Source organism: Pongo abelii, chromosome 17 (genome assembly GCF_028885655.2).
Source record: "Pongo abelii isolate AG06213 chromosome 17, NHGRI_mPonAbe1-v2.0_pri, whole genome shotgun sequence".
Taxonomy (NCBI): domain Eukaryota; kingdom Metazoa; phylum Chordata; class Mammalia; order Primates; family Hominidae; genus Pongo; species Pongo abelii.
Genome location: NC_072002.2, coordinates 20,951,545 through 20,963,907, shown reverse-complemented (window position 1 = coordinate 20,963,907; position 12,363 = coordinate 20,951,545). Strand labels below are relative to the sequence as shown.

At 46.0% G+C, this 12,363-nt stretch overlaps 1 protein-coding gene across 1 annotated transcript; it reads right to left on the bottom strand.

Moving 5' to 3' along the window:
• Positions 1-6,418: 6,418 nt before the first annotated feature.
• MC2R (melanocortin 2 receptor) lies at positions 6,419-7,780 on the bottom strand. The gene has a single exon (XM_002827999.4). It carries the CDS (start codon positions 7,567-7,569, stop codon positions 6,676-6,678), a length of 894 nt encoding a protein of 297 aa, XP_002828045.2. The 5' UTR covers positions 7,570-7,780; the 3' UTR covers positions 6,419-6,675.
• Positions 7,781-12,363: the final 4,583 nt, after the last annotated feature.

Sequence of the window (12,363 nt, the reverse complement as noted above, 5' to 3'; positions counted from 1 at the left end):
ACTTCAACATTTTCCATTCCCACCAGCCGTGTATGAGGGTCTGATTTTCCCACATTCTCCCCAGCATTTGCTATTGTCTGATGTTCTGGTTCTGGCCAACCTCGTCAGGGCAAAGTGAACTCTCATTGTGGTTTTGGTTGCATTTCCCTGAGTCTGATGATGCTGAGCATCTTTTCATGTGCTCATTTGTGTATCTTTTTAGGAGCATGCCATTTCAGATGCTTGGTCCATTTTTTAATGTGGTAATTTGTCTTTTTCATGCCACCGTTTCTGTGGTATTGCTCCTGCATTCTCTTTTAATTGACCAGTGACTGTACTTTAATTTCTGGAAATTACACTTAGTACTTTTCTATGATTTCTATCTCTTTATTGATACTCTCTGTTTGATGGGATATTGTTTTTATACTTGACTTCTTTACATTACAATAGCTGTTTTAACATCTTTGTCTGTTAAATCTGACATCTGGTTGCTCTCACAGGCAGTCTCTGTTGCAGTTCCCTGACCCCCATGCTGTGGGTCATTCCTGTTTTTTTTAGCATGTCTTATAATGTTTTGCTGGGAACTAGGTGTTTTAGATAATACATGTTTTTGAACTAGATATTTTAGATAATAAATTGTAGCAACTCTGAGTACTGGCCCTATGCCTCTCTGTTTCCGAGGCTTGTTATTGCTATTTGTTTATTTGTTTAGTGTCTGTCTGAATTTTTTTTTTTTTTTTTGAGACAGGGTCTTACTCTGTCACCCAGGCTGGAGTGTAGAGGCTTGACCACAGTTCATTGTAGCCTTAAATTCATAGGCCCAAGTGATCCTCCTGCCTCAGCCTCCTGAGTAGCTGGGACTACAGGCACGTGCCACCACACCCAGCTAATTTAGTTTTTTTGTAAAGGTGGGGGGTCTTACTATGCTGCCTATGTTGGTCTTGAACTGCTGACCTCAAGGGATTCTCCCATCTCTGCCTCCTAAAGTGCTGGGATTACAGATGAAACCACTGTGTGTGGATTATTTTAGAGCAGTCTCTTCCTCCATCCCACCCGGGAGTGTTCTGTCTGTAATATTCTCAGGGGGTGCAGACTTGGGTTTGCCCACTGTCACTCTGGGATGACAGTGGTTTTGACAGGGCTGTCTGACTGTCTCGGTCCCTGAGCACACTCAGCTCTTAAGCACCAGTAATTGCTGACTGATTTCTCTATTGTTCTTAACAATGCCCCCGGGGCATAAATTGCTCCAGAAGGGAATCTACTCACATTCTCCTCCTTTGAAGGATTTTTCCCAAGGTCCGTGACTGAGAGTAATTCCGACTCCAGGAAGGCTGGTCCTGCCTCTCCCCTGGGCTCTCTCAGCCTACAGGGCTGCGGGAAGTTGTCATTCTCCCAGTTACCTTTTGCTACAACTTCCATTGTTCTTCTTAATATATTTATTATTTTAAAACATTTTTCAATGACTTGGAAACTTCGCTATTCTTGAGAGTACTTGGATTTCTCTGCACTCTGTTGAAGATGCAATCAGTTTCTTTGGGACAAAAATTAGGAGATATTTGTTTAATGGGTTGCTTCTCCCTCCAGGCAAAATCTCTGAGCAAGGGCTCTGGTTGTTGAGTAGGGACAATGGTGAATTCTCTCTAGATTACCACCCAATCTTGGAGCTGAGTGTGCAGGGAGGGAGAAGCAGTGACGGAGAAGGGACAATGGCCTCAGGTGTTCTTGGGCTGCCTGCCCAGGCCTGGAACAAAGCTGAGCAAATGGGCGCTACCCCAGACATGGCCCTTTGTTTGCATGTGGAGCTTCCCAGCATCCCAGGGCATGAGCTCTGGGCCAGACAGTGACTTGGAGCGGACTATGGACTCGGGCACTCACTAACTTGAGTTGGGTAAGTTTATTAGTCTCCTTGTTGCATAACACAGTTCCACAAGCTTAGCTGCTTAAAACAACACACATTTATTATCTCAGAGTTTAGTGGGTCATAAAACTGGCCATGGCTTTGCTGGATCCTCTGCTGGATCTCAGGATTAAAATCGAGGTGTGCACTGGACTCCATTCTCATTTGAGGCCCAGGATCTGCAGGATTGAGAACTTTGCATTCTTCCACAGGAAACAGAGATCCCCTTGCAGCTCCCAGAGGTCCCCCTCAGCTCTTAGGGGCCCTGCACAAGTCCTAGAGACCCCCTGCAGTCCCCAGTGACCTCCTACAGTCCCTAGAGGCCGCTCTGCAGTTCCTAGAGGTCTCTGCAGTCCCTAGGGGCCCCTCTGCAGTTCCTGGAGGATCCAGCAGTTCCTAGAGGCCCCTCTGCAATCCCTAGAGGCACTTCTGATAGAGGCAGGAGGCAGAGAAATTCTAGGCAGACAGCGGTGGGTCTCCAGCAAAATCCCACCTTTGAGCCAAAAAGCCTGAAACCCAGGACCCAAAGTGAGAACTTATATCCCTGTTTGACTGCTCTCTCCCGATTGGTTCTTTCTGAATAATGTCTTTTTACCAATTGAATGTTGCCTTTTCCAAAACTACCTGCCCCGCCCCTCATCCTTTGCCACTACAGACTCAGTAGGTAGAGAGAGAGAAGCTTGACTGGAGAGAGGTGACTTGACGTCAGAGGGACAGCTGAACTTCAGGGGAAGATTACCTGCCTGTCCCATCCCTTCTCCAGCTTCCCTGTCCACTGAGAGCCATTTCCATCGCTTAATAAAACTCTCTGTCTTCACCATCCTTCAAGTGTCTGGGCAACCCCATTCTTCTTGGATGCCAGCCAAGAGATCGGAATCCACCGAGTGTGGGTACCCAAAGAAAGGTTGTGACACTGGTCCTCTGCCGTCACTGGCAGAGGGCAGCCACCTCACACAGTGGGGCAAGGGGCCCACTGAACTGATAACACATCGCTGTCCACTGAGAGTGGAGCTAAGAGAGCATTATAACATGCCCTCAGGGGCTTTGGGGATCACAGGCACTCTCACCTGGGCACTACCGCAGGGCCTGCATGGAGCTTGCTCCCGCTGGCACCCAAAGCAGCTGGCTGGATCCTGCACTCACTTAATCACGTGCTCCCTTCCACAAGGGGTTGAGCGCTGTGGGCCGAGTAAATGTGGAACCCCCATTGCAAGTTCGACAAAGTGGTTGAGAAAAATCCTGCATCACTTCTGTAGTACCTAGAGGTCTCCTGCAGTCCACAGAGGCCGCAGCAGTTCCTAGAGGCCCCCAGCAGTTCCTAGAGGCCCCAGCAGTTCCTAGAAGCCTCCAGCAGTTCCTAGAAGCTTCCAGCAGTTCCTAGAGGTCTCCTGCAGTCCACAGAGGCCCCAGCAGTTCCTAGAGGCCCCCAGCAGTTCCTAGAGGCCTCCAGAAGTTCTTTGCCATGTGGGGTTTCGCAGCATATTCACTTATTTCATCAAGTCAGAAAGCAGAGGCTCTCTAACAAGTCTGCTAGCAAGATGATGTTTTTTTTTCTTTTAGTGACAGGGTCTCTGAGTAGTCTAGAGCACATGCCACCATACCCAGCTAACTTATTTTTTATTTTTTGTAGAGATGAGGTCTCCCTATGTTGCCCAGTCTGGTCTTGAACTCCTAGGCTCAAGCAATCCTCTCACCTCGGCCCCCCAAAGCACCGGGATTACAAGTGTGAGCTCCCATGCCTGGCCAAGACAGGGTTTTAGATAATGGACTGTAATCATGAGAGCAACCTCCCATCACATTTGCCACATTCCATGGGTTAGAAGCAAGTCACGGTCCTATCCACACTTTAGGGGGAGGGGTTCTTGAAGACCACCTTAAAGTCTGCCTGCCGCAGAAGTCACTATCTCTGAACTTCAGCTTTTTCACCTAAAAACATGAGGCCAATAATATACTTGCCCTTAGGGTAGTCGTGAGGATTAATGCATGTAGAGCTCTTTGAACAATACCTGGCTTGTAGCAACTGCTCCGTAATAGATAGGTACCATTATTATTGCTGTTATTATTTGTATTATTATTACTAGATACCTTGCTACAGCCACAAAAACATCAGCAACTCTGACCACGTTTCAGAGTTCACTGACTGGTTTGCTTGTGCTTCTCAGGGGCTCCTAAACCATGCTCTTCTCACCATAGCTCAACACATGTGTGGCTGCAGGGGCAGCTGCGGTGTTTGCTGAACTTCTCTTGTCTGTCCACGACCTGATGGGAAAATGAGGAGAGGAAGAGGAAACATCCTTCCTTTTTTATTAGACAGAGCTCAGAATTACTATCAGCTTGAGTACACATCCTGAACATTTTCAGCTATCTGGTCCAAGGCTAGGTCATCGATAAAGCTGAACACTCACAGTATCCACACAGCAGTTTAAAAATTGGGTAATTTGATAAAAGAATTAAGTCCTCATGGGAAAAGTCTGAACCTTGTTGATATTCCTTACACAAGTATGTGCAGTTTGGTGGTGCTTTCATTTGGAATTCTATATGAAGTTAGAGGTAGAAAAACCTGAGTTTTCTCAATAACTATGAGCCCTGAAGCTTCTGTTATGATTGGAATATAGCAGAAGACCTAGAATTGAAAATGTCTAGAATTTAGAGTTCTCTGAATTAGCACTCAGACTTCATCTTTGTTTCACACATCATTAGACTAGCGATCTTCATTTTGTTTCTTAGATTAAATGCAACAAATCAAAGGCAGTGAGAGGTGAAGTTTCTTGGTGATTTTCCTTCTGACAACAGTCACATGTACAGCAGAGAGCTTGAGAGTGATTAGGAGACAGCAAAGCTGTTGACAAAGGCAGAATTTTATAGGAAGAGCAGTTTGGGACTATTTATGATAGAGGTTAAGTGGCATTGCTTGCCTCTGTGGTATCAGGGAGCATTGCAGCATCGAAAAAAGGTTACCTCTTATTGAGAATATGCACTTTAATCACATAAAATATGTTATACATTACTTTTTCAATGGTAGAAATAACACTTTTAAAAATTAGTTCTAGGGTTGTGCTTTAGATTTCATGGAAAATTAACATATATATCTCATATATTAATACAGGTTAGTATTAGAGTAACATAGTCCATTTGGCAGGGGAAGGATCAAATAGGGAAGGATTTCTACAGAACAGAGGACAAGAAGGTGCACCTTTCACCTCCATCTGTGGGACAGGCCATGTGAAAGCACGCCTGCCACTGTCCTCACTTGACTCCAGCTGCCTCCTTTGCTTCTGAAGTTCCTGTCCCTGCCACGTCTAATATCAAACCCATCACCAAACGGTCTGTACTGTGTGTGGCTGTCTTCTTCCCTCAGAAGCTCTGGGAAACTCTCCTGAGAGCAAAGAATTGCCTATTCTGGAAGATACCATCCATCCTGCAGATCCCGAGCCTGGTGGCCTCTGAAGCCCTACTGCTCTCCTCTGTCCCTTTCACCCTTCACCCCATTCAAATCACCCTCCAACTTAGTGGGGACTTATAATCAGGATGTGCTTCTCCTTTAAGCTGAGTTTTAGCTATTAAAAATGAATGAACTTGCAAATTATGTTGCTTTTGTTCCTACTGGGGTTGCCACTCTTCCATTGCTGGCGTCTTGGCTGATGGGAGGATGACATTTCCCAGTGACTGGGTCTGCTTTCACATTAATCTGCAGAATGAGATGGTGTTTGCCTTCCTCAGGTCTTTGACTTGGGGCTCTAATAACAGCACCGTTGCTTGAAGTCTTGTTTTGGTTTTGGATTTCCCCATAGTCCAAAAGCATGGGGAAAATACACACACACACTCTCTCTCTCTCTCTCTCTCTCTCTCTGTCTCTCTCTCTCTCTCTCTCTTCATTTCTTAAAATACATATTGGGGCTCTTTTCTTGTACTTCTTTGGTTACAGCTTCTTCAAATAGTGACAATTTTCATCTGGCCTTTATGTATTCCCACATGGAAACTAAATGGATTAAATTTTCTTTTCTTCCTTTGAAATGTATGCTCATAAAGCATGAGGAAATGTAACAGGAAAGGGTTTTAAGGCCAGTGGGATACTGAGTGAGCAAAGAAGACTAACAGAGAAGGTCCATTTATTATTGGAAACTCGAAGCTGATTACTTGACATTTATAGGTTATACTCAGCCTACTTTCTGAAACTGAGATGGCATCAATACATCAGACTAACAGGGAGAAAGAGGAGAGTGGAGATTCCACATGGCTGTGGGAGACAGAAAAATTCAGCTGCAGCAATGCATTCCTTCCAATTTATTACTGGCTTACAAAGACCCTACGTCTTCTGCCTGGAGTCGCATGCCCAGGTACTTAACTTCTGGAAATCGGCTGCAATGGCCTCAACCTGGAAAGTCCACCTCAGAACTGGCTTGTTAGATGTCCACAGGAAAGCAAGCCTTTGCCTTAGCCCGAAGCCCTTGAGCTTTTATTGCTGTTTTTATTAGATTGGTACAAAAGTAATTGCAATTTTTGGTCATTGAAAGTAATGGCAAAAACCTTAATTACTTTTGTACCAACCTAATACTTTGGATTCTATCCTTCTTTTACTACATCATTTTATCTCTCCAGTCACAAAGTTAAGAAGTTGCCCCTACAATAAGACTGTTCACATAGAACCTAGCTATTAGAAACACTAGCTGGTGGGATCATCCTTGCATCCATTAGGGAAAGAAGGCCAGTCAGGAGCACTGGCATTTGTTGGAATGTTACATTATTCTGGCACTTGGTAACGTTATTCCCATGGATTCTAAAACCAGGGATGAGTCATTCTACCGGTACCTGCTGCAGAAGATCATCTTTTTGAATGCGTCCCTGAGCTCTGGGCTCCGGAAGGCATATATGAAGGGGTCGATGACGGCATTGCACATGATCAACATGCCGTTCACCTGGAAGAGAGACATGTAGCAGGCGCAGTAGGGGTTACTTGGGCAGAATGTCATTAAGAGGACATGAAGGACAAAGGGGGCCCAGCAGAAGATGAAGACCCCGAGCAGGATGGTCAGTGTGATGGCGCCTTTCATGTTGGCTCTGGGGAGGGTGGAGATCTTCCTGGTGTGGGATCGAGCCAGCAGGAACATGTGCACATAGAGGCACAGGATGAAGACCAGCATCAGCGGAAACAGCGACGTGAAGGTGATCACTGTGGGCACGTGATGGGAGAAGATCACCATGGCGATGCCAGTCCCCGTGCAGAACGTCCAGATGACCGCAAGCACCACCACAGTGCGGCGCATGGTCACGATGCTGTGGTACCGCAGTGCGTGGAAGATGGTGATGTAGCGGTCGGCGGCAATCACAGACAGGCTGAAGATGGAGCCAAGCAGGGAGAGGACAAACAGGGAGTCGATGATGTCATCGGCTGTGGTTTCAAAACTGCCACGTGGCTTGAGATAGCCCATGTTTCTCAATATGATCAGGATATTTTCCAAGATCTTATATAGGCTGCCCAGCATATCAGATATGGCCAAGCTACAGATGAAAAAGTACATGGGTGCCTGGAGATTCTTATTCTTGAACACAGCCAGCAGGACGATCAGATTCTCCAAAACTCCAACAATGGAAATTGTGAAAAATATCTCCTCCGGCAAAACCACACGAGGACAGTCGGAATTATTTCTTGCTGTGTTGTTGATGTTTTCATACGAGTTGATAATGTGCTTCATTTCTCCTGCTTGTGGTTAAGGCAGGGATGTTACTTGGACTTGACTTCACGGAAAACTTGATTGATTCTTCAGGATCTTTTCTTCCTTGTAGCACGTGCTGGAGATCTAAGTTAAAATCTCCCAATCACCTAAAAGAGAGTATACAGAAATATTAGTTGCAAAGTAATAAAATAAAAAACCAAAGTAAGAAAATAAAAACCATCCACACTCGCTTAAGCAAACTCTATTCCCTCCATAAAATACAAAGAAATCAGTATATTAGAAAGAGCCTGCACACGTATGTTTATTGCAGCACTAGTGACAATAGCAAAGATATGGAATCAACTAAAGTGTTCATCAATGGGTGAATGGATAAAGAAAATGTGGTACATATACACAATGGAGTACTCCCCAGCTATAAAAAAGAATAAGGTCATGTCTTTTGCAGCAACATGGTTGGAAGTGGAGGCCATTATCAAAGTGAAATAACTCAGAAACAGGAAGTCAAATACTACATGTTCTCACTTATATGTGGGAGCTAAATAATGCATACACGTGGATGTAGAGTGTGGAATGGACATTGGAGACTCGGAAGGGTGGGAGGGGGTGGGTGATGAGAAATTACCCCACGGGTAACATGTATGTTATTCAGATGACGGATGCACTAAAAGCCCAGGCTTCACCACTACACAGTATATCCATGTAAAAAAATGGCACTTTTGTACCCCTTACATTTATAAACATATATATAAAGTGTTGTAATTTAGGTAAAATAATATACTGGGCCCTCATCTTAAGCACTTTGTGAGAAACAGCTTTAGTGGAATTGTGAGCCGAGAGGTGATAGCAAAGATTATTCTTTGCCTCCCCACTTTCCCTCCCATCCTTCTTGTGAACACACGTGAGTGTGGGATGAACAGATGAACAGCAGTCGTGCCCTTGATGAGAAAAGAGGTAAAGCAAGGAAAGGTCCATGTGGGAACAGGAGAGCCCACAGCTGCCTTCTCTGACTGGGAGGCGGTGGCTGGGCTCGGTGGACTCCGGAGATATTTAGGTCCATTCCTTCTCACTGCTCGTCTCCCTGGGTCACTGCCTGACCCCACAGCCTGTGGGATAATGGCAAAGGTGCTGATGTATCATTCCCAAAGATGACTATGCAATGCGCGTCAGCACTTCTGTTTCAAAGGTGGAGCTCCTGGGACTGGCATTTCTGGAGACTTCTTATTTTCCGTGTCTCTAGGGTGAAGGTGGACTGCGGCAGTGCAACAGTGGGGAAAGCCAGCACCACGTGGCGAGGAAGACACTTCCTAGGGAGGACAAATTTGGGAGCACAGCCTGTGATCTGAAGTCCACCGGGAGCCCATCACGACCTCACTCTAGGGACTTGTCTGGAAAGGAGCTAATTCCCTTGGAAAGGATTGGGTCAGAGGTCAAGTGTTCAGAAGGAGGTTTGTGGGTTTGGTGGATGTGGAAGGAGGGGGTTGACAGGGCGTAGCTGCTGCGAGGGTTCTGCCTGGAATGGCCAATTTACCCTGTTTGCCTGAAACATGGGCAGGGTTTAAAAGCCGGAAGTTCTGCATCCCAGGAACCACCTCAGTCCCGGGCAGACAGGGATGAGTCACCTTCGTGCCTCCTGCCCAGGCCCGGGGAAGCCTGTGTGCTGTGTCCCACCTGCTGGGGAAGCCTCGGGAATGGGAGGGGGCTTGTGTGCTGTGTCTCACCTGCTGGGGAAGCCTCAGGGATGGCAGGGGAAGCCTGTGTGCTGTGTCCCACCTGCTGGGGAAGCCTCAGGGATGGGAGGGTGCCTGTGTGCTGTGTCCCACCTGCTGGGGAAGCATCGGTGATGGGAGGGGGCCTGTGGTGGTTGGTGTTCATGTGTCAGCCTGACTGAGTTTCAGGGTGCCAGGTATGTGGTGAGACAGTGTTCTAGGTGTGTCTGAGGGTGTTTCTGGGTGAGATGCATATTTGAACAGGTTACTGAATAAAACAGAGGTCCTCTGGGATGGGGGTGGGCCTTATCCAATCAGCAGAAGGCCTGAGGAGAACAGACCAGCTCCTCGAGAACTAGGGGGCTCCTCCTGCCTGATTGCCTGATGGAGACACCGGCCTCTTCCTGCCTTCGGACTAGCACAGAAGTGTGAGCTCCTCTTAGGTCTCACATCTGCCGGCTTTCAGACCAGAACACATCATCTACTCTCCTGGGTCTCCAGCTTGCTGGGTGTAGAGCTTGGGACTGTGCAGCCCCATAACTGTGTGTGCCAATTCCTTAGAATAAATCTCTTTATGTCTCTACCCATCTCCTGTTGTTTCTTTTCCTCTGCAGAATCCTGGTTAATACAGGGCCCAACACCTGTGGCCAGCATGGGCCATGTATGGAGACTCTGCTGGGACAGATACTCCCATCTCATAAGTCCATTAAATGTAATCAGAATTAGTGTATATTTCCAATTTCAGATGCATTTGATGGTAAAATTCATAAAAAAAGACATGTTGAAAGTGGTGGTAATATTTTTTTAGAAACAGGTGGTTTGGGAACCCAGCTTCAGTTGCTGTGCATTGCTGACCTGCAGCTGCCAATCCTATAAATCCACGGGGAGCCCTGAATTTGGACAGATATACAGTGTGCCCATAGGGTCCCTTCAAAAGGCCATCAATCAAGCATTGCTACTGCACATTTGTGGATGCTGCCAAGCTGGTGGTGGGGGCTGCAGGTGATGTGAGGTCCCATTCTTGGTTGAAGGGACAGTGACACGAACTGGTGGCCTTTATGAGTGCTCAGCATGCCATGGGCACCACCTAACACTCCACATGCATTAACTCACTCAACCCCCAGAGGAAGCTACCCCAGAGAGGTTGGGCAACAGCCCAAAACCACAGTCTGGAGAGGATACAGCAGAGCCTGCCTTGTGACCACCGTGTCACACTCCTTCCACAAGTGGCAAGGGTAATAACAACAGATGCAAGAGACCAGACACAGCACCCCCTACTCCAATACAAACTGCAATAAAATTGACACCAGTCATTTTCCTCTCGACTTGGCCTTTCTCAGTGCCAAGTAGGATTTGTAAATTCTGCTGTATTGCTGTGCTCCTGTTGTTCCTGCTTAGAGATTGCCTGTAGAACACACTAAATGACAATTAGAAGAAGCAAAACTCACTCCATTTAAACTTCACAAGGACCTGCTGTGAGGTGGCGTCAATGATCCAAATATTTCAACAATGTCTTTGGCTTAAAGAACTTGGATAGGGGTCTGCACCTGCCATGTGTCTGGCTCTCGTCCGTTCAAAGCCGTCTGCTGTCCTCTCCCATTTGCTTTTTTGTGTCTTGATTTCTTCACTGCAAACAACACAGGTCTAGAGCCCTTCCACCTCCTTCCAGGGTTTGTGGTTTGCTGGGCAATAAATGTCCACCCTTCAAGTCCATGCTGCTTTCCTCTGTCCATACCCTATTGAAACCTGTCTCAAGCTCCTAGACTCAAGGCATCCTCCCACTTTAGCTTCCCAAGGCACTGGAGATTACAGATATGAACCATCCCACCTGGCAGAGTGATCTTTAAATCTCAGTCTTTCTTATGTTATTGGAACCTCTGGCGTTAACTCCTGGCCCGAAGACCAAGCTCCATCACCTTGAGCTCGCAGTAAACAAGATCTTAGAAGGCTCTAACTCCTCAGTGCTCCCCAGGAGGCAGAGATGGGGTGGTGGATGAGAAAGGAGAAAAGAGATAAGTTTTTCATAGCTTTATAATCTGTACCCAGAAAGAAACTTGGTTGATTCGTTTGCCTGAAGGCGTAGGTCTTGGCAGGCAGAGCAGACAATTGGGGTAGTTATAACTGTTGAAGGGACTGCAAGGAAAAGCAAAACCAACTTTTGTTTTTTGGCTGGGAGGGGCACACAAATCATCAGAGTTAACAGCATCACAGGGCACAAGAATGGGGCCCCAGATAACTCAATTGTGGCCCCAAATGTGGCTCACTCTGTTAGATGCTCTTTGGAAAGTCCAGGCAGCATGGGCCTAAAGTGAGATTTTTCTATCTATTATCATCTTTGACCAAAAAAAAATATAATTTTTATATTTTTTAAAGGCGCCAAGGGTAAGGAGAAGGCTCTATTATGTGTTAAATTCTCGTTATGTGCCAGCTGGTCCTGCATCCTGTGCTGTGCATGGTGGGTCTCATTTTAATCTTCTTGATGACAATACAAGGGAGTCCTATTGTCTCTGACTCACCCCTGATCTGACTCACCCCTGAGGAGTTGAGGCCCAGAGAACAAGAGACCGGTCTAAAGTCCCATAGGCTTTGCGTTGCACAGCTGGGATTTAAATCAAAATCTGTGTGGCTCCAAAAATGATTAATCTTAGTGCTTCCATGAATATTCATTTGATAAGGAAGTTTTAATGGCTTCAGTAAAAAAAAGAATACAAAATAACTTAACAATCTTAAACCTCTGTATCTGACCAAATCAGGATGGTTTTTTTTTTATTTTTATTATTATTATTATACTTTAAGTTTTAGAGTACATGTGCACAATGTGCAGGTTAGTTACATATATATACATGTGCCATGCTGGTGTGCTGCACCCATTAACTCTCCATTTAGCATTAGGTATATCTCCTAATGCTATCCCTCCCCCCTCCCCCCACCCCACAACAGTCCCCAGAGTGTGATGTTCCTCTTCCTGTGTCCATGTGTTCTCATTGTTCAATTCCCATCAATGAGTGAGAACATGTGGTGTTTGGTTTTTTGTCCTTGGAATAGTTTACTGAGAATGATTTCCAATTTCATCCATATCCCTACAAAGGACATGAACTCATCATTT